Source organism: Mus caroli, unplaced genomic scaffold (assembly GCF_978045245.1).
Source record: "Mus caroli unplaced genomic scaffold, Mus_caroli_1 scaffold_9, whole genome shotgun sequence".
Lineage (NCBI taxonomy): Eukaryota > Metazoa > Chordata > Mammalia > Rodentia > Muridae > Mus > Mus caroli.
The window spans coordinates 79,550,613-79,576,962 of NW_028227264.1; the positions used below are offsets into that span (position 1 = coordinate 79,550,613).

Sequence of the window (26,350 nt, forward strand, 5' to 3'; positions counted from 1 at the left end):
TTCTTAGGAAGCCAGAACCTGGCACACACCAGTGTCAGACCTGCCATGCTAGCTCCCAGGAAGTGAAGGATCAGGAGTTCAAGACCAGCTTTGACTATATAGTGAGTTCCACGCAAGCCTGTCCCACATGTTGGGGCACATCAGACTCTTGTTTCAGGTCCCTTCCCCCAATCAGGCAAACACAGAAAAATCTGTTGTGCTGTGATCCCATTACTGAGGCATTGTGTGCCCACCCACCTACAGGCCTTCCCAGTCTATTCTGTTTGTTTTGGGACGGATGGAGTCTTAGCATAATCCAACTGGCCTTCATCCTCCTGCCTCCTTCAGAGTCCTGGGATGCCAGGTGTGTGCCACCAGGTCTGGCTTTTTAATCCTTTGTAAAAAGCACCTGCAAGATACCTTTGGTGTCCCTGGGGCACAGAGGATAGAAAGACATTCATCATTGCAGGCTCTGGAACTTGACAGACAGATTAGGAACTGAGTGTGGCAGTCATGGGCCTGGCCTGGTGGCCCAGCTTCTTAGAGGAATTGAGTAGTCTTGTGTTCACACTCAGAAATACCCAGTTTGGAGACCAGGTTTGGACAAGTGACAGGTGGGAGGGGGACACCATCCTTACAGCAGTTTAGGGCTCTGGGACCTCACAGAGTAATCCCTTTGGCAGAAGTGATGTAGATGTCATTTTTAGCTGTTTGCTTAGCATGCAGCTTAGGGGACAAACCTGAGAGGGAGGACTAGGGTGGCCTTCCTGTTGGTGACTCAGTAGGCCATGTGTGGTGGCGTGTCCCTTCTGATGAGTTCAGGAGTCCCGTGGGTGGCTGGGTGAGTCGTGCTGTGGGTAGAATGAGCCAGCCCCAGCATGACTCAGAAGGTATTTTCTTCTGCTGACCTTTTTGGATAAGTGTCCAGGCTAATCTGTGCTCACGTGGGCAAAGGTGGGTTGACCTTTAGCCTGCCTGTGTGGGCCAATGACCTGTTCCAGCAGGGAAAGGATGGTAACGGTGGGCTTTCAAGTGTGGCCGAGGGAAACATTGGCTCTGTACTTGCCTTTCAAACCCACTTACTGATGAGAGTAGGGGACTGCCGGGGAACCACCAGCTGGGTGGATTCTGTATGGGACTACCCCCCCCCCTTTTTTTTTTCTAATTGACTTTTCTGAGATGGTCTGATTCTGTACCCAGGGCAGTTTGGCACTCACCATGTAGCCCAGGCTAACTTCAAACTTAGAGCAATCCTGTCTTCTTCTCTCAACTGCTATGAATATGGGTATGAGATGTCCTGCTGGCTTCAAGTTACATATGAGGTTAAGCTAGTGAGGACAGACCACCTCTCCTGGCCTCCCTGCGGGGTATGTGACACTCTGGCAGGTGTCATTACTTCTGTCACATGGAAAGGTTAGCCAGCCATTCTCATGGGGTCTGTCTTTTTTTTTTTTTTTTAAAGATTTATTTATTTATTATATCTAAGTACACTGTAGCTGTCTTCAGACTCCAGAAGAGGGCCCCAGATCTCGTTACAGATGGTTGTGAGCCACCATGTGGTTGCTGGGAATTGAACTCTGGACCTTTGGAAGAGCAGTCAGGTGCTCTTACCCACTGAGCCATCTCACCAGCCCCATGGGGTCTGTCTTTAATTGACACTTGGTGATGCCTAGTGATATTTGTGGTTGCCATAATTGGGAAGAGGGAAAACTTGGGCACTGGGCCCCTGCCAAGTTGGGTTCTGGATATCAGAGACACAGGTCTGCCGCCCCGTATCTCAGATTGGATAAGTGGTCTGTTGGAGCAGACCTGTCCTCTTTTCCCGGGGTCCTCGTTATGCAAGGCAAGCTAGTTATCTTTCCAGAACATTGTCTGGTGTCCAACCACCTGACTGTTGGTCTGTTGCTAACTTAACCCAAACACAGCCGTCCATTGTATGTGGACACCAGCTCTGGGGCTGAGATGTGACAACCTTCTGAGGTCCTACACAGGCTAAACTACTGCCGGCTGCTCTGCTGGTGGTGTGAGTATGCTGGGGCATAGGCAGGGTAGGACTGTTCAGGGAGGGAGTGTCATGCAGTTACTGGAGCATCTGCCTCCTTCCTTACCCTCCCTCCTCCACTTCTTCCCTCCCTCTCTCTGTGTCTCTAGACTCCTGACTCTGCCTTTACCTCCAGAGTGCTGGTTTACACGGTGTTGGGGATGGAGCCCCAGGCTTTGTGCACTCTAGGGAGTGCTAGGCCCACTGAGCTATATTCCAGCTCAGAAGGGAGTACCTACCCACTTGTGGGAAGGCCCGGGTTTGTCCAAAACCAGTACCCAAACAGGTTACCTGACAGGGTCTGTGGAATAATCAGAGGTCAGGCAGCTATTATAGCTCTCTAGTTCTAGAACAGTCCATCACCCCCATGAATAGTCATCTGTTCCCAGCCCATGAGTATAACTTTCTGTTTAAGGATTATCTGTTGGACATCTCTTATTGCCGAGCTATACACTGTGGTCCTGTCACCAATGTTAGAGTGCTTCTGCCTTTGCCTCTGGCTTGTGGTATTTGAGTGTGGAAACAGACATCCAGGTCTTAGGCTTTGGAAGATGAACTTGTTTCCTCCATGCTAGAGTGGAGTAACAGGATAGACTGGGGTGGCACCAAGATCCATAAGGGCATTCATATACACCAGGCAACTTTTTTAAAAAGGTGGAATTTTAGCCGGGCATGGTGGCGCACGCCTTTAATCCCAGCACTCGGGAGGCAGAGGCAGGCGGATTTCTGAGTTCGAGGCCAGCCTGGTCTACAGAGTGAGTTCCAGGACAGCCAGGGCTACACAGAGAAACCCTGTCTCAAAAAAACAAACAAACAAACAAAAAAGGTGGAATTTTATTTACTGTGCACAGGTATTCACTACGTGTGAGGGTAGAAGACAGAAGAGGATGCTGTGCCCTCTTATGTCACTGTCTGTCCCTTTGAGGCAGGGTCCTTTGCTGGACCTGATGATTTGCCTTCTCAGGTAGACTGGAAGCCAGCTGGCTCCAGTCCCCGGTCCCCAAACCCCTGCTGGGGTTACAGGAGCTGTAACTGCTTGACTTGTTTCCTTTCCTTCTGATTGCAGGGCAAGTGCTGTGAATTCTTGGTCTCTCTCTGGTCCCTGTGCAATACTCACAGCCGCCCCAGTGCCCAGATGCAATGCCATGCTATCTTGCTGTTGTCTGGGCAGGGCTCCTTGCCTCTCCTTGAAGGCTTGTCCCAGCTCTCCTAGGACAAAGGGTAACCAAGCCCCTGTCCTTTGCTCTCATACCCTGAGGGAAGAGTGGCCTGCAAGAAGGAGGACACAAAAGTGTCCTGATGGTGAATATGCAGTCACTCTTATCTATTGACTAACCTATATCACTTAATAGACCTGGGTTGATGGTGTCAGTCCCCTTTGAACACCTCAGAGGCCAGCTTTCCATGGAACGTTCAGCAGAAACCCTTGTGGCTGCAGGGCAGGCAGCTGGCACAAATGGGCTGGCTCTGGCCTCATCTCTGTCCTTGTAGCTGAGCAAGGACACTTGTTCTTTTGTGAACCTTTGAGTCCCCATCCTATACTCGCCTCCTGCCTTTAGGAAGATGGGCAGCCAGGAAGCTGGGTGTCCCCATGTGTGCTGTGAATTAGTACCCTGGAGCTGGGCCAGACCCTGGGTCCCTTTGTGGACTTTTGAGTTCAGAGTCAAGTCTTAAAAAAAAAAAAAAAAAAAGTTCTTTAGGCTGGATGTGTCTGTGGTCCCAGTTGCTTGGGAGTCTGGGGCAGAGAGATTGCCTGAACCCTCCACTATAAAGCTACCAGAAAGTTATAGACTGAGTGTTTCCCTTCCCCTCCTCCTCCTTTCTCTGTGTGTGTATGTGTGTGTACTTATACACGTGTGAACAGGCATACCCCAAGCTTGGAATGTGGTGTGCATTCTTAGGAGAGCCCATCAGGTTGAGACTGTACATGTGATATGATCATAACCCTGTGTGGGCTTTTCCAGGGTTCTTAGTTCTTGGTGTGGGACTATGTTTGCTAATGACTGAGGTCATGGTTGATTTAGTGTCTGAGGCTTCCTCAGGCTTCTCTGCAGGATGCACGCTTTAAGGTCACTCACTGGGGGATCCCACGGGTCTTTGGCACTGGGATGGAGGTGTAGACCCCTTTGAGCTTATCCTTGATCAAGGGACCTGTCCTGGGATTCTGTGTGAGGCTCCTGCCTCTCTTGCCCTTGTACAGGCAATGCTTTGTTTGGCTGTTGGTCACCCTGCATGTGATCTTAGCAGTTGATGGTTATGGGTTGAGGCAAGTTCAGGAGGGTTTGGAGCAGCCTTCCACACCTTTGCTGTAATGGTATTTGGCGGCCACAGAAGAGTGTTTTGTTTGTTTTTCCACACAGAGTCTCTCCATGTTTTCCTGACTGTCTTGGAATTCACTTTGTAGACCAAGCTGGCCTTGAACTTCTGTCTCTGCCTCCTGAGTGCTTGGATTATGAAGGGGTGTACCACCATGCCCTGCCTGCTGCTTGCTTCCTTCCTCCCATCCCTTCCTTCCTTTCTTCCTTTCTTTCTTTCTTTCTTTCTTTCTTTCTTTAACAGGGCCCCCCTCTCTCTCTGTAGTCTTGGTTGGCCTTGAACTCACAGAGATCCACCTTCCTCTGTCTCTGCTGTGACTAAAGGCATATGTGCCACTGCCCCATACCATTTGGGTGTTGCTTTGTGGAAGAAATTAGCTGCTGTGGTTTGTTGACGAGTATAGGCAAGCCTGGTGCAGTGGCACAAATGTGTGACCCCAGCAGCACTCAGGAGGCCAGGGCAGGATTGGCATTTCAGGTTATCTATAGTGATCATCCTGTTCACAAATTCAAAAAGGACTGAAGTCACTCAGCAGGTGAGGCACTCAGCAGTGAATTCCTAGTGCTGCACCAGATGTGGGCTGTCCCTGTACAGAGACCAGCATTTCTCATGAAAGCAGGCTCCTGGGGCTGTGCCCAGCATAGTCCCTTCATTCCCAGCTGCCTGCATGCCTGTCCCTTTCCTAGGAACAAAGCTGGAAGAATCTGCTCCTCTTAGTTTGTAAGCTCAGGACTGAGTGGACATAGTAGGCCCAACAAAACTCAAGAGTGTGGCCTGGTCCTCAGTAAGTTGGGGAGCCCTAAGAACTCTACAAGGTAATGAATCAACCCCAGCATTTGGGAGGTAGAGACAGGAGAACTTCAGAAAGGATTGGGGTTATTGAATGGTGTTGGAGTGCTTGCAGAACATGGGTGAGGCCGTGGGTTCTCTCCTGAGTACACAGGCCCCACACCAGTGCTGGTGTTTTTTGTTGACAGTACTAGAGCTGGAACCTTGTGTTGACTGAGCAGGCTTTCTATAGAGACCAGCAGTGTGTTTAGAGCCCTTCTGATACTATCCAGAGCTGCTCTTGGCCTAGGGAATCTTTTCTCCCCTTCTGTCTCCTTTCTATCCCCCTGCATCCCCAAAACAAACCCACAGAGTTTCTTTGTATAGACCTGGCTATCCTCGAACTAGCTCTGTAAACCAGGCTGGCCTTGAACTCACAGAGATCCTCCTGCTTCTGTCTCCTGAGTGCTGGAATTAAAGGTGTCTTTAAAAAAAAAAAAAAAAGATAGTCCTACTTATTCCAGGCCAGCCTGCCTGCCTGCATCCTGCAGAGAGATAGGATGAGAAGTGGGTGCCGCCAGATCCAGCTTCCTTTGCTCTGTTTTGAAACAGACCATAATGAGACTTCCTTTTTTCTTTTTCAAAAATTTTTTAATTTTCTGTGTATAGTTGTGCTACCTGCATGTTTGTCTGCACCATGTCCATGCAGTGCCTTTGGAGGCCAGAAGAAGGCATCATATCCACTGGAGCTGGAGTGATAGGCTGTTGTGAGCCACCATGTGGTTGCTGGGAATTGAACCTGGATCATCTGCTAGAGCAGCTAGTGCTCTAACCACCTAGCTGCCTCTCCAGCTGCACAGCATTTCTAAGATCTTTCTGAGCTGTGACAACCACCTGGGTTGAGCTCCCAGTAAGTTACCAGAGAGTAGCCCAGGCATGGGTATCACATGCTGTAGGCCCTCTTTCCAGCAGTGTTGGAGTATATTCTCACTCTGTTCTTCCCAGTCTCCAAAGCAAGTCAGGCTGATATCCCAGGCCCTGGGTGCTCAGGAGTGGTTGGGGTGACCCCGAGACAAGGCTGATCTTGAAGAGACTGGGTACACTGGGTATTCACAGCTGGTAAACACACATGAAAGTATGTTTGTGTGTGTCTGCTTGCCTGGGCATACATTCATGCACACATTCTCTGGTGCCTTTGTTGTTATACAGTGAGGAAGAAGAGGTGAAGCATTGGGTTGTGGTAACAACACATCTGCCCAGCTGCTGAGTGTGTTCTCTGGGGAGACCTATGTGTAGCTTCACCCCAGACTGGGCACCAACCACAAACCACAGAATTGATCCCATAGCTTAGGAGAACTGTGAGTTCACTGGGGTTACTTATTGAATGTGGGTGACTCAAAGGCAGCTTGGGGTTCCCTCCACCAGCTGGTTTAGACTTCTTTCCCTAGCACGTGTGAATCATGGACATTACATGCACTTCCTCAGCTCAGACTTAATGGGCTTTCCTACCATGAACACCCCGTGACCCCTATGTAAGTGTGCTCATCTCTAGACAACCACAGCAGGAGACTAGAGACTAGGGTTTTGGGGCACATTGTGTCTAGAGACTTAGGGTTTTGGGGCACATTGTGCGAGCCCATATTAGTGTTCAAGGGCTACTTGACTTCCTTCTCATCTGTGTGTAGTTTGTGGCTGTGCTGGACACAGCACTGAGTCCTCTGTGCAGCAGGGGTGATGGCCAGGACTCAGGCAGAGTGAAGAGCCTGGGCTCTGGAGGCCCTAGCCATGGTGTTTGTGTGTCCAGTTCTCATGAGGCAAGCCTACAGCCTTCATCATTCTACAGTTGCCTTCATTACCATACAGCACACTTCTCCAGTGGAGCTGGGTCTGTGCAAAGTCAATGAGCAGTGGATGTGAAGGGCATGAAGCTCATAGGGTGACTGGCCAACCCAGGGAAGCTGGAGTGCTGCGCCTTCTGCTTTCTTGTTCTTTTTCCCTCTGTCATTTTCTGTCAGTAGTTGGCATCCTTATGCTTCATCTTACAGTGACAGACTTGAGAGCTGGCCCTGAATGGTCATGCTGGGGCAAGGCTTGATTTCAGGCGTAGCACACATGCTGGCCAGTGGGACTCTGTAGGATCTGGCCATACCCATCAGGTGTGCAGGGAGACAGAGCTGAGTCAGGCTCTAGCTCTGGGGAATATGTTGAGTCACCATCTCTGTAGGGTCCAGTCACTGTGGTTGTGCATCATAGAACAAGAGGAGTTGGGGTGTCACTGTGGTTGTTGGGACCGACTGTGCAGTCTTTTCTCTTTCAGGACAAACACCATGATGCTGCTCATGAGATTATTGAGACTATCCGGTGAGTACTGTATGGGATGAGCACTAGGATCGGAGCTTCCTCCCAAGGTTCCCAGCACCCCCACTGCACTGTCCTCACTGGGACCTCTGGGAAGTGTGGCAGGAGGAGCCCTGGCAGAGGCATCTCTCCATGACCCTTGTCTGGGAAAACCTCAGTTGTTTGTTTCCCCTGCCATGGTGGGGATGGAGCCAGCTCACATATGTGCAGCCTCTGAGCTGCTACCTCCTGTGAGATGGAACTTGGGACGTCTCTGTGTCCCCCCATCTTCCCTTCACTAGTCCCCACCTTTGGATTGGAGAAAGATGGGAGTTTGTAAGGACCATGAGTAGGGCCTCCTTCCTGTGACACCAGCAGACACATGGTGCCAGGGCAGCTGCCTGTTGGGATGGATCTGCAGCCTTCCTTCTGAAGCATCCTGTGGTTCAGTGGACGTAGATTACTGGGGAAAGCCCTGGCAGACCATAGAGACTGGACTCATAGATTGCCATTCAGTGCCACAGGTGGAGGCAGTGGAAGCAGTGGGACTTACAAGCCAGCCAGGGCTGTAAAGAGGCCAGTTAAGTTGGGTATAGCCTGGGGACCTGAGTTCACCTCTGGAAGCCATGTGAATGAAGATGGAAGGAGGGGACTGGCTACAGATGTCCTTTGATCTCTTATATGTGCTGTGGTACACGTGTCACCCCATCTTGTGCATCTATAAGTGCATACATATCTAACCTAAGAAGGCCCACCCACACCCTTGCCAACTGTCTAAGCCTCCAGGAAGCTCTTTTGGTGGAAGAATGTATCTGGCTGGAGTGGAACCCAGCAGAACTTGTGAGGCAGAGGCAGGAGCATCTCTATGGTTTTGAGGCCAGCTTGGTTTGCCCCTTGGTATACATAGTGAGTTCAGGACAGTCAAGGCTGTGTAGAAAAATCCTGTCTGGGGGCGGGGGTGGGGTGGGGTGTTATATCCCAAGCTGGTCCCTCCCCCAGAGGTTTTTTTTTATATTATTATTATGTTTGTGTGTGGTTGATTTGTCAGTATACACACATGCCACAGCACATGGTGGGGGCAGAGGGCAGCTTTGTGAAATTGCTTCTCCTTGTGTAGGCTACAGGATTGAACTTGGGTTGTTGGTTCTGTGCCACAGTTGCTTTTACCCACTGAGCCATCTTGCCAGCTCCCTCCCCACCTTGGAGAAAGGTCCCATTATGTAGCCCAGACTGGCCTTGAATTTGGAATTTTTATGCCTCAGCCCCACCCAACAGTGCTGGATTGGCTGGCTTATACCACTGAGCCTGGCTAATATTTTGTTTTTTACCATAATATATGAATTTATTTCTTTTTCAAGTGCCAACACTGACCTTGGCCTCAAAATCTGTGATTTCTCAATAGCTCCTCATGAACTTGCACAGTAACATTCACACACACACACACACTCACACACCACACTCCAGAGAGCGTGCTGAGGCCAGCAACACCTCTGTGTTCCATTTCAGGTGGGTCTGCGAGGAAATCCCAGATCTCAAGCTGGCCATGGAGAACTATGTCCTGATCGACTACGACACCAAAAGGTGAGCAGGAAGGGATGGAGCAGGCTGCGCCTACCCAGCTGCCTACACCCTTGCTACGCTTTCTTCCGGAAGCTCTTTTGGTAGAAGAGTGTATCTGGCTGGAGGAGTGAGGCAATCACTGGGAACTCCTACACTGTACACATTGAATTGATATGTGGGAAATTACCAGGCTGGTGAGAGAGCTACTGGCCTTTTTATAGCAGCAGGTCCTGCCAGTGCTGTGTTGATGGGCCTCCACCTTGCCACCATAGGTTCTGGGTGAGGCCAATCCTTGCCCCAACCTAGGCCTTCTGAACAGAGTGGGTGGAGAAGCAAAGGCATCCCTGGAATGCTGCCTGGAGCCAGGTTTGTTTTTCTTTGAGAAAGAATAGCCCAGGCTCTACCTCCTGCTCAGAGCCTGCCTAAAAAAGCTTTGCTTGACCTATGACCTCATTATTAGAAAGGATTCCTGCCAGCCTTAGTGACACTGGGACAGGACAGTATGACAGTCCCCTGGCTGGGCCCCTTGCCCTCTGACTAGCATCTGGGTGTAAGTGGACTGGAGCTCAGTGCTGCCCCAAGGCAGGAGCCTGTGTCCTTATAGAGTTGGAATTAACTTCAGCCCTCTATCTCACTTCCTCTGTGAAGCTCCTAGACCCCAGGAAACGACTTTTCCCATGTGAGGAACCCACCCAGAACCCTGCAGTGGAACCCTCCACCCCTCTGGTAGTCCAGTAGACTTTCTTACCTTACCTGGTGTGACCTCAAACTCCTGGGGCTCGCATGACCCAAATTCCAAGTAGCTGGGACTGTAGTTGTGTGTGCCAACACCTTGCCCTGCTTTGGCTTTTCCCAGTTCAGGGGTGCCATGCTCTGTTCTGTGGCTGCTGCTGTCCTGGATTCCTCTTAAGAGAAAGAAAGGGGCCAGTCCAGGTTCATACTGTAACACACCAGAGTGTTGGGGCATCAAGTGGCATTGTGTGACTCCCTCACATGGGGAGGAAGCTGTCTGTGTGTCTTAGTGTTCCAGAGCATCCTGTCCCCAGCATGGGTCTCCTCCTGGGCATTTAGGGTATCTCTGAGCATATGGGGTGTGGTGGAGTAGCACTCTCATCCCTAGAACTGTGCTTCTGCTACCTGGCAGTCAAAGTGCACAGGGGTCTTCTCAAAGAAACCAGCTAATTAAGGGGTCCTGCCCCAGGCCTGTCCAAAAGCTAGATACCCCCGCACCTGGTCCTGGCTGATGGTGGCCTGGAGTCCAGAAATTGGCAGGGCCTCCACTGCCCGAGCAATCCAAGGCACTATGCCTGCTTGCCTCCTTTTTAAACGGCTCCATTTATTTTTACTTTGAGTGTGAATGTTTGCCCATTTGTTTGTCACTACAACATATGCAGGCAGTACCCACAGGGGCCAGAAGAATCCCCTGGAGCTGAAGCTATAGCTGGTTGTGAGCCTCTTTGTGGGTGCTGGGAACAGAACCTGAGTACTCTTGCAGAGGTAGCCATTGCTGTCACTGCTATACTAGGCTGTCTCACATGCTCCAACTTCGTTTTCTTTTTTGGAGACAGGTTTCACTGTATAGCCCTGGCTGGCTTGAACTTGTAACATTGTCCATCTCTGCATCTTTCCACCTCCTGAAAGCTGGAGTTGTCAGTGTGGGCCAGTGCCCCACCTGTTGTCTCACATGCTCCTTACAGCTCAGAGAGGAGAGCCTAGTCTCTCTACCTTCTACCTCATTTGAGATGGTTTCTTAATTTTGAATGCTGTACATGCCACCCTGCCCCCTTCTTCCTTAGAAGGATGGAGAACTCAGGACCTCATCCTGCCCTGCTTTTGGTAGGTTCTCAGGACTCAAACCCAGGACCTCATACTTAGTAACAAGCACACTAGCTGCTGAAACCATCTCCCCAGCCCTCGCCTAGGTCATAGTTATGACATGCTCTTAAAGTTCCTCATCTAAGTGACAGTCTGACTGTGGAATTGACATGTGAAGTAGAGTTACCCAAACTGCCCTTGGCCTTGTTCCTGTGTCCAGGGACTGTCTGAGCAGAGTCTCTGGCTGGCCAGCCATGTTGGTGTTCTGGAGCCCGGTGGCCTCCAATAACACACACATACTCACTCTCACTCACACACACACACACTCTCTCCTTCCTTTTTCAGTTTTGAAAGCATGCAGCGGCTGTGTGACAAATACAACCGGGCCATCGACAGCATCCACCAGCTGGTAAGTGGCTCCCCACTTGCAAGGTTGGTCACTCCCACTGGATTTGCATGGTGTTGGCTCCTAGGCCTCCCAGGGCAACCAAGCACTAGGACCTCCTGCAGTTTGTGAAAGAGTGGTAGGGAGGGCGGTTGGCATGGAGTATTAGTCAGGGTTCTCTATAGTCACAGAACTTATGGGTAGTTTACTATACTCTATATAGTAAAGGAATTTGTTGATGACTTATAGTCTGCAGTCCAACTCCCAACAATGGTCAGTAAGAGCTGTGAATGGAAGTCCAAGGATCTAGCAGTTGCTCAGTCCCACACGGCAAGCAGGCAAAGGAGAAAGAGCCTTTCTTCTTCCAATGTCCTTGTGTAGTCTCCAGCAGAAGGTGTAGCCCAGATTAAAGGTGTGTGCCACCACACCTTTAATCCCATATGACCTTGAACTCGGAGATCTCCCTGTTTTAATCTGGAATTCATAGCCACTATGCCTCAAGATCTCCATACCAAGATCCAGGTCAGAAACTTGTATCTCCCAGCCTCCAGATTAGGATCACTGGTGAGCCTTCCAATTCTGGATTGTAATTCATTTCAGATATAGTCAAGTTGACAACCAGGAATAGATAGCCACTACACATGGTGAGGCAGGGAAGTCAAGTGGCAGGACATCAAGACCCAGCTGCCATTGACTGGGCTTCCTCAAGTAACTTCTTGGGGATCATTGCTTCTACACAGACAGACCCTTGCATCTGTGCTTGTCCCTGTGTACTGCCACAAAGGTGCAGGCAGGCAGCACCTCCCTAAACTGAGGCTGCCTTCCTCTGCCCTGCAGCTGACTCATAACCTGGAGCTCTGCTCTGGGGGCATCCTGCTTACAACAGAACTGCATAAAGCTCTGCCTGTCTGTCTGTCTGTCTGCCTGCCTGCCTGCCTGCTGCCTCAGTTGATGAGCTGGATGCAGGCAGCAGAGCTTCGCCACCATGCATGCAGGTTGTGAACATTCCAGAAAGCACAGGAGTCTCTGGCACTGGGACTTGTTGGGGGTCTGTGAAGGACATGGCTATCTAAAGAAGCTGGGTGGTTGTGTGAGTCCTTAGATATCTGTACAGCTCTGTACAGCCCACTGGACGCTGATCATGCCATCGCCTTGCCACCTTACTGTAGGATACACCAGCTAAACCAGCTGTACTATGGTTCCTGCAGCAGGAAGCTTGAGGCCTGTCCGATACTGTCTGACATATCTTTTCCAAATGCTATGGCTGGCAGTGTCCATGTTCACAAGACCAGGGGGCAGAACCCTTCTTCCCTAAGGCAAACTATCTTAGTTAGGGCTTCATTGCTGTCTCCTTACTAAGACACCATGGTTTTATAAGGACTGCATTTAACTGGGGCTGGCTTACAGGTTCAGAGTTTCAGTCCATTGTCATCAAGGTGGGAAGCATGTCAGCCTCAAGGTAGGCATGGTGCAGGAGGAGCTGAGAGTTCTACATCTTCATCCAAAGGAAGCCAGGAACGGGACTGTCTTCAGGCAGCTAGGAGGAGGGTCGGTTATTTGTTTGTTTGTTTTTCGAGACAGGGTTTCTCTTTGTAGCGCTGGCTGTCCTAGAACTCACTCTGTAGACCAGACTGGCCTCAAACTCAGAAATCCAATGCCTCCCAAGTGCCGGCATTAAAGACATGACCCACCACTGGAGGAGGGTCTTAAAGCTCACCCTCACAGTCACACACTACCTCTGACCAGGCCACACCTGCTAATATTGCCACTCCCTGGGCCAAGCATATTCAGACCACAGGAACCCTCCTTTGATTTGGTGGATCGGGTCAGATAAGAGCTCTTGCAGGGCCAACCTGAGGGTGTGGTCAGGAGCTAAGCTTTTCACTGCTTTCATTTTCCTGTGACTTAAAGACTCTCTTAATGCTGGGGGGTCTGAGGTACACACTGGGAGAGGTCATATCTGCTAAGGAGCCTTCAGCCAGGTGGGACTTCTGAAACTTAGGGGCAGGCTTAGGCCAGGAAACTTAAAAGGTCCAGTCAGAAGTAGACCTTTATAGTGAGTTGCCAGAACCAAGTGCCAGGAGTGATGTGTAGGGAACTGGCTCTGTGCATTGCTGTGAGTTGTTTTCTGTTTGTGGTTTTGGGATAAACTCAGTAAGCATGTTCTTCATCACTAAGGCACACCTTTTGTGTGTGTTTGTTTGGTTTTTTGAGACATTGTTTCTCGGTGTAGCCCTGGCTATCCTGGAACTCAAGCTATAGACCAGGCTGGCTTCAATTCAGAGATCCACCTGCCTCTGCCTCCTAAATGCTGAATTAAAGGTGTGTGACACTAGTGCCTGGCAACCTTTTGGGTTTTTGATTCAGAATCTTAGCATGTAGTCCAGGCTGGCCTTGAACTGACCGTGTTCCTCCTGCCCCAACCTCCCCAGTTTTGGATGCCAGACAGGTGCTGTTAGCTGCTGTTGAGTGTAATGGGTTATGTCTACTATTGTCCCCAGTGGAAGGGCACTACACAGCCCATGAAGCTGAATACTCGGCCATCCAATGGACTCCTGCGGCACATCCTGCAGCAGGTATATAACCACTCTGTCACTGACCCGGAGAAGCTTAACAACTACGAGCCCTTCTCCCCTGAGGTTTATGGGGAGACCTCCTTTGACCTGGTGGCCCAGATGATTGATGAGATCAAGATGACAGAGGATGACCTGTTTGTCGACCTGGGCAGTGGTGAGTGTCTTGCAGCATGGTCTTTGAGCCGACCTTGGCTCATGCAGTGCACCCAAGCCTGCCCATGAGTCCCAAAAGGGTCTTTTCACAGAGGACACTGACTGAGCGAGGCTCCAGCTGCCACCTCCCCCTGCTCAGCCTTCTCCCAGAGCCCTCTGCCCTGGGCCTCCTTTCACCCTTGCTCCAGCTTTTGACCTAGTGGCTCTTGGGTTGTGGCTGCTTAACCAGAATCGTGTTCCTGAGGTGTCTGGTCATGGCTCTGTGCTACTACACACTTGATTCAGACACAGACAGACAGTCACATACACAGACAGCAGTGTTGTTGGACTGCCTGCATGGTTGTGGTTCTGATGGTGTTCACTTTTCTTGGGGCATGTCTTAGGGTTTATTGCTTTGATGAAATCCCATGACCAAAAGCAAGCTGGGAAGGAATGGGCTTCTTGGCTTAGTACTGAAGGAAGTCAGGACAGGAACCCAAATGGGGCAGGAACCTGGAGGCGGCTCCTGCAGCTGGTTGATGTGGAGGTCATGGAGGGTATTACTTACTGGCTTGCTCCTATGGCATTCTCAGTCAGCTTTCTGTCTTTATGCCCTCCTCCCTCTCTTGGTTTATCAGGACAGGTTTTTTTCTGGGTAGCCTTGGTTGTCTGAAACCCTGTTTGTAGACCAGGCTGGCTTCAAACTCACAGAGATCCACCTGCCTCGGCCTCTGAGTGCTGGGACTAAAGATGTGCACCACCACACTCAGCCTGCAGCCGTCTTATAGAACCCAGGACCACCACAATGTTCTGGGTCCTTCTCTGTCAGTCACTAATTAAGACACAGGCATTTTCTGAATTGAGGTTCCTCCCTTCCAGATAACTGTAGCTTGTGTCAAGTTGACATAAAACTGTCAAGTACAGGCCATCTCTCCTGTGCCTGATGGAGCAGGATGTGGAGGCTGGAAAAGACACAGTTGTTGTCTCCAGCTCTTTTAAAAGCTGCTAATCCAGCTGTGAGGGTTGAGCCTCCTGGGTCCCTAACCTTTGAGAGTCTGTCCTGAGGCACTGTGACTTAGAGGCTCACTCGACTGACACCCAGCCAGGCCCTGCATCTCCTACGGTACTTGTGTGTCAGATGTGGCTTTTCTATCCTGTGGGTCCTAGCAGCATGCTATTTATTACTGAAAATATTGTGCCCAGGACAGTTAGGTGGCCCGTGCCTGAAATGTGGAATTGGTCTGTAAGCAGGAGTGGTAGGGGGTGTGGTGGTGTTCAGCATTCTCAGAGCCTCGACCCTTGAACTAGCTTCTCTGCTTGGGGCCAACAGGTGCCAGTCACCAACTCTTGCAGCCTCTGGGGTTTCCCATCCCTGAGCAGACATATTAGGTCAGGGTACCTGCCGACCTCAGTAGTTACAGCTGTCCAGGAGATGAGTCAGGTGAAGAAGGGTCTTTCTGAGGGCCATCGCCATGTGGGAACAGCCAGGCCCTGCCAAACTGCTGAGGGTTGCAGCTTCACACATAGCACTGTGAGTCCTAGAGTGGCACAGGCATCCTCTGGTGAGAGGCTTTCTTTCTGACACCAAGGGACATTGTCATGTGGCTGAGGCCACTGGGTCTCTGTGGAGGTCACACAGACTCTGACGTATGTCTCTCTGGCTGAAGGTGTGGGGCAGGTTGTCCTTCAGGTTGCTGCGGCCACCAACTGCAAACATCACTACGGAGTGGAGAAAGCGGACATCCCAGCCAAGTACGCGGAGGTGAGCAGTCACATGTGCTTGCTGCTTAGGGCTTCTCTGTCTGGGCACATCTTCCAGGCCAAGGGCATCTGTGTTTGTGACACCCAGTACCTGTGTGTTCCTGGTGGCCTCTGCAGCATGAGCACACTGTGTAGTCCTGGTGGGAATGGCTGCCTCCTCAGGAGAGGGGATGAGCTCCTATGAATTGTTAGGGCACATTCCTGTGGATGTGTTCCCCACCCCCAACTCCTGTTCCACCCAGGATGGGGTTCAGCCTTGCTGGGGCTGGAGAGGATGATCTTGGGGCTCTGTTGAAGGGTTGGGAACCTTGTGACTCTACCATGGCCTCTGATTGCACCCCCCCCCCAACTTCCCTTCCTTCTCCGTGTGCACCGCAGCAGGGTCTCTGTAGATAGGTACCATTATCTTGTCCAGTGTCATCTTGCAGAGCCTGTGGACCTTCCACTGCCTTGGCCTCCCTGAGTTTGTAACAGATTGTATGCCTTTTTTCCCCTCAGACCATGGACCGAGAGTTCAGGAAGTGGATGAAATGGTATGGAAAAAAGCATGCAGAATACACAGTGAGTGCCATCGCTCCATGCCCTCGGCCTCTGTCCCAGCCCAGCCCCTTTCCTTCCTCTCTCAACCACTGTCAGTTTTGCCCAGTGACCGTATATGGTCTTCTGTGGCCATGGCCCTCTGTGACAGCAAGTGCAGTCTTTGGAGCTGGCTGTAGAGCCTTAATGGAGTCCTGTCCTTCCCTGCTTTCCTGGCCTGGGCACCCATCCTTAGTACATGCTGACCTTGGACCTTGGTGGCAGATGCTTAGCTTGTTAGAGCCAAGACCCACAAACTGGGCTGGCATACTTCTGCTGAGCTGTACCCCAGTGTAGCCTGTGGCATTAAGGGTGTAAGAGTTAAGACCATTGGGATGCAGAGATCTGGCTAGGCCATCTTGTGGGCCATCTGGGAGGGGCAACCTGCAGTGACTTTCTGTGCCTTCCTCATGCACTTTAACGGTGATGACGTCTTGTGCTTTTGCTGGGGGCCTGTTAGCTCCACACCCACAGAGGAATTGTTGGTCATTGCTATAGCTTTCAGGAAGACCCTGCCAGTCCTGAGTGACTTCCTGGTCACTTTTTCCTCCTCAGCTTGTCATTGTTAAATGACCTGGCTCATGTGGTTGAAGCCCACAATGTGGCTGGCAGCTGTTAGTCATGTTGGCTGTTGGTTCCTCATGGGCCTCAGGTTTATGGCTGGGAGAAGGACTAAGGGAAAGGACGGTTCTTGAGGCCTTGATGACTGTAACACACACACTGGCAGCAGAAATAGAGAGTGACTGTGGGCCTCTGCTTGTGTCCACTCTGGCTTCCTATGGTACCTTTAGTGACTGCCAGCCTTTTCCAGAAGGCTGTGTAGGCACCTGCCTGACCTGTCAGCACCTGCCCGGCCTGCACAGTGCTACGGCTTTGATGCTGTGTCTGCTTGGCAAGCTGTGAGCCCTGCCTTCTGCTACTCAGAAGCAGGCAGGAGAAAAGCCAGGGGAGCCTAAAAATAGCCCAGAACTGCCTCGTGCCAGAGATGCTGCCACTCACCATGCAAGCCTTACTGTGCTTCAGCCTGCTTCTCTGCTCAGCTACTCCCTCTAGTGGCTGAATCGAGCCTGGATCTTTCCCAGCCCACACCAGCTTCCAGGCAGGGCTTTTGGGGCTCCTCTCTCCCATCCTCCAAGTGCCCTAATCCAGTTTGGGGCAGACATTGGGCCATACTCATCTCTGCTGACTGTACCTCTTCACATTCTTGGGCTTGGTGATGTCAGGTGACATTACCCTCGAAGCCACAGTTGTACAGTATGTGATTAGTTCCTCTCAGAGTTGGCCTCTGGGCTGTGACTAACTGACCCTGGAGGATAGTGGAGTAGCCCGTGATTCCTGGGATGCTGGCTTTAGCTTGCCTAGGCATCCCCATCATAGGAATTGGGTGTGCCAAAGTGTCCCATGGGGAGCCAGTCCTGCTGAGGCATTCCCATAGGGAGTGTGCCTGGGACTGTATCTCGGTCTTAGCACCTCCCTTCTTGTGTGCTCCCGGCTGAGTGGATGGGTTCTTGGAGTGGCTGAATCTGTGTCCGGCATGGTGACTTGGGTCTCATTCACTGTAACCTTTTCTGGCCTTTCCCAGGCTTCTGTGGGGCTTGTGTCATTCTTCTCCACTCATTTCAGAGATGCTGACTTGCTGCGTGCTCTCCCCCCCCCGCCCCCCTTTTCTGTGCTGGTGGCTATGTGTATGATACTTCCTTGGGAAACATGTTTTCCAGATAGGGACCCAAGTGACCAGCTTGGTGAACTCTCTTTTAAGTTTTTGGGGGGTTACTTAGAGGAGTGTGGGTGAGGGTTTACTTAGAGGAGCAGAAATGATAGCTGCATCATCAAGGCTCTTCCCGGCATGGGTGACAGTCTGAAAGCTGGGAACCTGGAGTGTACTGCACAGCCTGCAGGCAGTGTGAGGCTGGAGAGTGTATTTTCCAGGTGGCTCAGGTCTGAGCCTCTCCCTGGTAGCTCAGCAGCTTGGCTGGTGTGACAATGTCTCTTAGTGACCCTTCTTGCTTTATATGTTTGGGGAGGGAAGGCCCAGCACCTGTGCTTTGTTTCAAGGATTTCTTGACTGGAGAGGCTTCCCTGCAGGACAGTTTGTGTCCCTGGCCAGATGGCCAGAATTTGAGAGTCCCTGGCCACAGATTAGCTGTCTTCCTTGCCTGGCCTGCCAGGACAGCACTGGGCTCCGCAGAGGGAGGAATTCTGGTTCCACACTTGACACGGCTGCAGGGTGAGGACCGTTCTGGACAGTGGGCTCCAGAGGCTATAGCAGGCACACATCAGATTCCTGGAGTGGAGTCAGCCTACTGCCATTTCTATAGCTGCAGGGCCAGGACCCAGCCGTCAGCCACAGGCAAGGCCCACAGAGGAGCCAGGGAGATCATCAGGGCATGTAGATCTCTCCCTAGAAGTCTCAAAACACACTGGTAGGGTGTTCTCATCCAGAAATTCTGAAACCCAGCACCCAAGGTGTAAGTGGACACACAGCAGTGTCCATCAGCTCAGGCTGTGCTGCAAGAATGGGGCAGGGCCTTGGTTTCTGACTCCAGTGGTTTAGATTAGAAGCCTCCACCTGTTGGGGAGTTGGAGTCCCAGAGGCCAGATCCCCTAGGGCCCAGAAATTGCCCTGAATTTTGGGGACTTGACTTAAGTCCCTTCCCTAGGACTTGAATGTTCTATACAACAGAGCAAAGAAGATTCCGAAGGTCATTGAGGGGTGAAGGGGTGGGCTGGGCCGGGACTGTGCTCAGAGGCTGTGCAGCTATCCCCGGGCAGGTTCAGCTTTGTCCTAGCAGGGTGGGAAGTGGCTCTGAACCTGTAGTTCTGTGAGTAGTACCCCATCCGTCCACAGCACGTGGGGCGCCCATTGTGGGCTGCTGCCATGACTCATGCATGGTTAACATTCCTGTCTCCCCTCAAATCCTGATACTCACAAATCTACTTGTGGTCAGTAGATTTGCCTGTCATGGTATCCCAAACTGTCCTGTAGTGAGTGCATCAGAGCCTTACCCCTGTTCGTTGCCAAGTGTCCTCCCAGCATGTGGACAGACTATACTGTATATGTCCATCCATCTGTCCATGGATGTCCCTGCCTTTTGGGCTTCGTGAGCCCTGCTAGTCCTGTGCACTCCATGTGGGGCAAACTGTTTTTCCTCGGGCTCATGCCCAGCACCAGTGGTCTTCAGAGTACATGGCCCAGATTGCTTGGATCTCTGACTGTCATGGCTCTGGATAGTTAGCGTAAAAGCTGTTTCCCTTCAACATACTTGAGCCTAAAGGAGGTGGAATGACATCAGTACTGATGGACATGGGGGGCAGGCCACAGTTTGGGAGTCAGTTGTGTGGCAAACATGTATTAACCCAAGATACACTGAGGCAACCTCACTATCTCGAAGCATCGCCATGGTGGGCAGTGACAAGGGACAAGGATGATTGGTCCAGTGGCTTCTTAACCACATAGATACGTGTCACATCTGTAGGGTCAACAAATGGCCTGTGTGATGCTGTTCTTCTTGGGACATGGTCCAAGGTGCAGGGAGGGTTGGCTGGCCAAGCACACAGCACTATGGCTGGACCCATGCCACCCTCTTGTCTGTCTCTGAATGTATACTGCTTCCTGCTGGGGTTCAGTCCCTGCTTTTTAAAGAGCTGTCCACTGGCTGTCCACGGTCACTTTCCCATCCTGAGACCCAGCTCATTCCATGTCTCTCACAGCAGTTGCGGGAACTGGGTTTGAACCAAGCAAGCCTGTGAGTAAACATGTTCCTTTCTTCCTTAGCTGGAACGAGGTGACTTCCTCTCAGAGGAATGGAGGGAACGGATCGCCAACACGAGGTACGGCCGGCTGTGGGCTGTGCTGCTGGCTGTGCTGGGACCTCTGACTTGCTCTTCAGATTTGGGTGGCTGCTGTGGAGGGTGGAATGGGTCTGCTGCTTTAAGGGTGCCAGCCACTTCTTGGTGTTGACCTGGCTGTGGCCCCTGTCCTGCTCTTGTCTGTTTGGTCCCACATGGGGTGCAGCAGCTGTGCTGGTCCCCTTGAGTATCTGTGCTGTCTTTTCATGGGCTCAGTCTGTCAGGGTTCCAGGTGATTTGGGGCCTCACCCCTGTGTTTTCTATTGGGAAGTAGTGCCTGCCTGACTCATTGCACCTGCCTGTCAGTGTTTCCCTTTGCCCATACCCTGTGTCTACCCTGTCTTCTGTGGACAGTTCAGTCCCTGAACTCTGGTAAGGAGTGCTTCCAGGAGCTCTCTTTGTTTTAGAAGCACCAATATTCAAAACGGGCTGGGCTGAATTTTTGGCCCAGGGCTTGCAGTCTCCTCTGTGGGGCAGTTTGTACCTGTCTCCTGCCCCCGCTTTCCTGCTTATTCTGCTCAGCTCAGGTGGGTGGGCAGGCGGGGGCAGTGCCTAGCAGGGACCGGCGGCAGGCTGTGTCCAGGCTGGGACTTCCATGCATAGCCTCAGTTTTACTGAATTGGAACATTGTTTTGCAGTGTTATATTTGTGAATAACTTTGCCTTTGGTCCTGAGGTGGATCACCAGCTGAAGGAGCGATTCGCAAACATGAAGGAAGGTAACGCATCCACAGGCCTCGTACCACCGCCCTCTCCAGAGGGACATGCAGGCACATCAGTCTTCCTTGAGAGGTCCTCAGCAACCCTTCCCCAGCTCCTGGGCTAGATGGCAAAAGTGGGGATCCTGGTGGCCAAAGGCACTTCTGCCCCAACATATCCCAGGCAGCCAGCAGACGGTTGAAAGGCTAACCCAGCTCAGAAGCAGTCTCCTGCAGCCCCGTCTACACCAGGGCTCTTTGCTTGTGAGCTTATGGTGTATCTGTACTTGCTTGTGCCTATTAATCTTGCACGGTGGAGAGTTGCCTGTGACTGCTCCAGAATGAACGGTTGCATATAGCACACGCTGTCCCTTGTGGAGGGCCAGGGCTGTCTGTACTGTGGTCTGTACTGCACGCTGCTGTCATGCCACAGGGAGCAAGGATACCCACACTTTACAGCCTCTTAGCTGTCACAGATAGGCCAACTGTCTGCTGTGGGAATTAGTTACTTCGGGGTGCTGGGGATGAGCCCAGGGCCTTGTATTCTCAGCAGGCACTCCCCACTGAGCTTCACTCCTGCCTTATTTCCCTTCTTCATCCCTTCATTGGTGGTTTGAGATAGGGTCCCATCTAGGCAGGGTCTAGCTGAGACCCAGGCCAGTCTTGAACTTGATCACAGTGTACACTACCACATTAGCTTCTGTCTTAATGCTGCCTGTTTGGGGTCAAGCCTGTGACTTTGTGAGTCATCCACTCTTTGTCTACTACCTGTTGCCTAAGGGCCAGTAAACCCAGTTTTCAGGGCGTCCAGGCTCTGATGACACAGCCAGCCTCAGCCCCTTCCCTGCCTGCAGAGAGCCACGTTGCCTGCCACTGATTGACGCTGTAGTCTTGTCCCCGTGTGCTCTCTGTGCTCTATAAATACCATGACCAAACACAACCTGCAGAGAAACAGGGTTTTTGGTTTACACAGCTAATCACAGTCCATCATCAAAAGAAGTCAGGGCAGGAACTCCAAACAGGAGCCATGGTGGAAGACTGGGACAAGTTGAAGGTCATGCTCAGCCATTTTCTGACACTGCTCAGGACCCTTGTTGGGCCCTCCCACACTGTGTACAGGCCAGTCTGATGGTGGCATTTTCTCAGTTAAGGTTCCCTCTTCCTAGATGGCTCTAGTTTGTGTCAAGTTGACAAAAACTATCCAGCACAAATACCTACATGTGGGTATTCCTGGGTTATCCCATCATTGCTTAGGGAAGCTCATTGGGTGCTTGCCAGACTTGCCTGTGTCCTTTCTGCCTGACCCCTTAGTCATTGCTGTTTTCCCACATAGTAGAGACAGGAACCTGACCTTGCTCTGGCCTGGGCCCTTTTGCTGGTGGGCAGGACTTAGAGTAGGGCTAGAGGCCAGTGCACTGATATAATCAGCTTGGTATATGTTTGTGTGTGTGTGTGTGTGTGTGTGTGTGTGTGTGTGTTGAGAAATTCCAGGCTATCCCAGAACAGTGTTGACTCAGCTTCCTGGAACAGTGCTGAGATGACAGATATGTACCACCATGCTGAGTAGACTGGTCTTTTGAATGTCTCTGAGTGTGTGGAGCTTAGGCCTGTTCTAGCATCTAGGAGGCTTAGAACTCCCAAGCTGGCCTGCACTACAGAAGACAGTCAGAGCCTATCTGGGCTTCACTCTTATCTCAGTCTCCCCTCTCCACCTCACTGCTTTCTTATATATGGAAAAGAATCCGTGTCACTCATGAAAGTCAGGCTTGGTTTTGTTGTTTAAGATAGGGTCTCTCTATAGCCCTGATGGTGATAGAACTCTGTGTAGACTAGGCTAGACTACTCTCAGAGATATGCCCACCTCTGCCTTATGTTGGGAATAAAGGCATGTACCTTCACACCTAAACTACCTGTGTGGCCGTCAGAGGTTTGAATGTAATTAAACTCTTTGTGATTTGGTGTGGCTCTTTTAGCCTCTTAGGATTCATTTCTGATCCTATCCCCTGCCCTAGCTTCTGTCACATCCCTAGCCTCAAGGACTGCAGTAACCAATCATATTCTCAGCCCTGTTTTGAAAACAGGGATATTGCTACTTACCCTTACAAGGTTTTGTCTTCAGACTCTTGCAATTCCCCATTCTTAGCTGCCAGAATGCTGGGAAAACCACTGAACCACTGTGCCTGTTAAGTCTTTTCCCAGTGGGTTTTAAGGGAACTGCTGCAAGGCAGGTCTATTTGCCCAGCTTCTCATCCTGGTAATGTGGCTCACAGCAATCTCCTTTTGTGCGCTCTGTTGACTGGATGCCACCATGACCCTGTGATCTGGGTACACAGATGTTACCATGGTGCAGGGTCAGGTGAGCTTCAGTGGGGTTCCCTAAGAACTAGCATCTTCTAAGTTGGCACTCCTCACTTGTGCTCCAACCCATGCCTGAGTTTGTGGACTGCAGTTGTGTGTACATGTGTAGCTTTTTTTTTTTTTAAAACATGGCAGTGATGGGCTTCTGTGTTGCAGGCGGCAGAATTGTATCCTCAAAGCCCTTTGCCCCTCTGAACTTCAGGATCAACAGCAGGAACTTGAGTGGTAAGCTCTGGGCCCAGTGGTACACAGGGTATCCGGCTTCCTGTGACCAGTCATATGGGGTTCTGCCTTGCAAGGAGGGTGTTCAGCTTGCTGCTCCTCAGCCTTTGACCACTATACATCATCCATATTCCCTTTTAATATGTTTCTTCAAGAGGACATGGTACTACAAGAAAGACCTTAGGGTGCAGAGTCTGTAGCAGGAGCCAGTCTTCCTGTGGGCCTCCCTTTGTTAAGCGACTGGTTGGCTCAGCCCAGGGTCTGCATGCTTGCTTTGACTCTGGCTGATTTGAAGCCTGACCCCATTTGTATGGGCTTGCCACCTTGTTCCTGAGGGGCCCCAGGTTATTCCCCTATCTCAATGGCTGGGCAGGCTTTGGGGATGCTGCTGTACAGACTGCTTGTGGCACATGAGCAGTAGCTCAGGCTGCAGTCCTGATCTGATGCTCTTCCCATAGACATTGGCACCATCATGCGTGTGGTGGAGCTGTCGCCCCTGAAGGGCTCTGTGTCGTGGACTGGCAAGCCTGTCTCCTACTACCTGCACACCATTGACCGCACCATAGTGAGTCCTCACTTGACACCTTACAGAGTGGGAGAGAATCACAGGCCATGGAGCCTGGCAACTCTGGGTCTTGGTCCTTGGTTTTCCTGACAAATAGATGCCATAGCAGTTTCAGCCTTGTTACTCGAAGGCCTTGGGTCTCTGTTACCCATTCCCAACTTGCCCAGGTGTGTGCTGGCCTTTTCCTCATAGTCTTCTCATGGCCTCCCCTCCTTGCCAGAGCTCTTTGTGTGCAAGCCTGGTATCCTGGTAGCCTCTGGGCTCCTAGAAGCTGCATGCTGATAATTGTGCATTTGTTCTCTGTCCTCCGGGTCAGTGCTGTGAACTGGCAGCTGACAGCCAGCAGCTTTAACCTGCACTTCTTGCTGTGGGAAAAGAGGGTGAGCCACGCAAGGTTCCTCAGCTGAGGCACGAATGTTCCCGTGTTGCTAGTGGCACCACACACAGGTCCCAGTGTAGTAGCCAGCGTCCTCCCTGGGAGGCTCTGGCTCAGGGTCCTTCGCAGTCATGGGGAGTCAAGGTTAGCTGCCTTGGTACTCCAGCTGTGCCACTCTTGGTGTTCACTGCTGTGCCCGGCAGCTCTTTGAGACGTAGAATGTCTTTGTGGTCATCCTGTGTCCATGCCTAGGGCCCACTTCTAACAAAGCCTTTTCTTTTCCTCTTTAGCTTGAAAACTATTTTTCTAGTCTGAAAAATCCAAAACTCAGGGTAAGTTTGCATCTCTCTTGACTCTGATCCTACACAAGAGTCATGGTGCCTAGTTGTGCATGTTTGTAGTGTGTGTGGTCAGAGACCCCAAGTCCAACCATGGCCCCTGAAGGCCCTAAGCTCTGTTACTGGTTGTATGTCCATGATTCTCTGAGTGATGGTCCTGCAGTCCAGGTGCCAGTACATTCTTTGTCATTTAGTGCCGTGAGTCCCCAAGTCAGGGGTGTGTCCTAACAGTTGAGGATTCTTGTCTCTAGTACCCTGGAAGGCTGGGCAGTGTGCTCCATGGCAGGTACTTCTCTAGTCACAGCTGCTGGGCATTAGCTTATGTTGTCCCCTGTGAGTAGCTGAGACAGACTCTCCTCAGGGACATATAGAGGTGGGCTATTGTGTGCCTTTCCCTGGGGAGATGTAAACCAAGATGTGTTCACTGTACATGGGCACTAAGAGCAGAGCCTAGCACTCTAGCAGCTGTTGCCGGGTGAAGTGCTGAGCTGTCGGTGGTACAGGAGTGTAGGCACCTTACAGGCAGGTACGCCTCCACCAAGGAGTGCATCCCACAGCAGCCTAGTGCCTGTAACCAGTGTGTGTCCTCAGCTGATTCCACAAGGGCATTCAGGTGTGCACCTCATGAAGGCCAGAGCAGCTGGGTTCAAGTCAGAGCGGCTGTGTTGTGCCAAGAGGACATAGGTCTTTAATGTGTGGTTTGGCTTTGCCTAGCTCTTCGGGGGACCATATCTGTCCTGCTGAGTGGTGCAGTTGGGCCTCTCTGTTGGTTGGCATGTCCCATGAGCTTTCATTGCCATGTGGTCCTGCAGCTGTCAGTGTAGGGTAATCCTGGGCCATCACACCATGTGGCCTCATGTCTTCCCCACAGAGGGGCTGTGGGACCCAAGTCATGCATTTTGACTCTCCCAAGTGTCTTGTGTATGTGGCTACTTCATTCGAGCTGGAGCCCAGTTGGATCATCCTGTGTTCTGGACGCTTACCCAGCACTTCCTTTCAGGAGGAGCAGGAGGCAGCTAGGCGAAGGCAGCAGCGAGAGAACAAGAGCAATGCGACCACGCCCACCAAAGTCCCTGAGAGCAAAGCAGCTGCCACTGAGGCCCCCGCGGTGAGATAGGCTCCTTGTCCAGCATGTCCATCTGGCACAGGGCACAGGGCTGCTAGGTGGCTGGGGTGTCTCAGCCTATGGCCTTGTGAGCACTCCTGCTGTGACCCTTACCTGTCTGTCTGTGTTCTCCAGGATTCTGGTGCTGAGGAAGAAAAATCAGGTGTGGCTACTGTCAAAAAGCCATCTCCCTCCAAAGCCCGGAAGAAGAAACTGAACAAGAAAGGGAGAAAGATGGCTGGCCGGAAACGTGGGCGGCCCAAGAAAATGAGTGCTGCCAGTGCCGAGCGCAAGTCTAAGAAGAGCCAAAGCACACTGGATCTCCTGCACTCTCCGCCCCCAGCCCCACCCTCAGCCTCACCCCAGGGTAAGCCTCTTTCTTTTCTGCATTGCAGGGGTGTGAGTCCTGCCCACCTGAGTCCCCATTCATGTGACTGTGGGATTCTGCCATGTGCCAGGCCTGATACTACAAGCCAGGAGGAGCTCATTGTGGATTTGGATCCCATAGTTGTTTCAAACCTCAGATTTGACAAGTTTGTTGCCCACAGTAGTGTGGGACCATGGTTGTAGCTGACGGGGACTCTTCTCTCTCCT

At 51.5% G+C, this 26,350-nt stretch overlaps 1 protein-coding gene across 3 annotated transcripts in view; it reads left to right on the plus strand.

The window, feature by feature from the left end:
• Window positions 1-26,350, plus strand: part of Dot1l (DOT1 like histone lysine methyltransferase) — a 40,844-nt gene that overhangs the window by 3,084 nt on the left and 11,410 nt on the right. For all 3 annotated transcript variants that reach the window (XM_021173753.3, XM_029482391.2, XM_021173754.3), the window contains exons 2-14: window positions 7,422-7,465; window positions 8,948-9,022; window positions 11,162-11,225; window positions 13,703-13,931; window positions 15,577-15,671; window positions 16,169-16,231; window positions 20,022-20,077; window positions 20,734-20,813; window positions 23,307-23,375; window positions 23,831-23,937; window positions 24,604-24,645; window positions 25,652-25,759; window positions 25,892-26,123. In XM_021173753.3, the coding sequence (XP_021029412.1) occupies window positions 7,422-7,465; window positions 8,948-9,022; window positions 11,162-11,225; window positions 13,703-13,931; window positions 15,577-15,671; window positions 16,169-16,231; window positions 20,022-20,077; window positions 20,734-20,813; window positions 23,307-23,375; window positions 23,831-23,937; window positions 24,604-24,645; window positions 25,652-25,759; window positions 25,892-26,123 (1,264 nt within the window). The remainder of the gene's footprint in view (window positions 1-7,421; window positions 7,466-8,947; window positions 9,023-11,161; window positions 11,226-13,702; window positions 13,932-15,576; window positions 15,672-16,168; window positions 16,232-20,021; window positions 20,078-20,733; window positions 20,814-23,306; window positions 23,376-23,830; window positions 23,938-24,603; window positions 24,646-25,651; window positions 25,760-25,891; window positions 26,124-26,350) is intronic.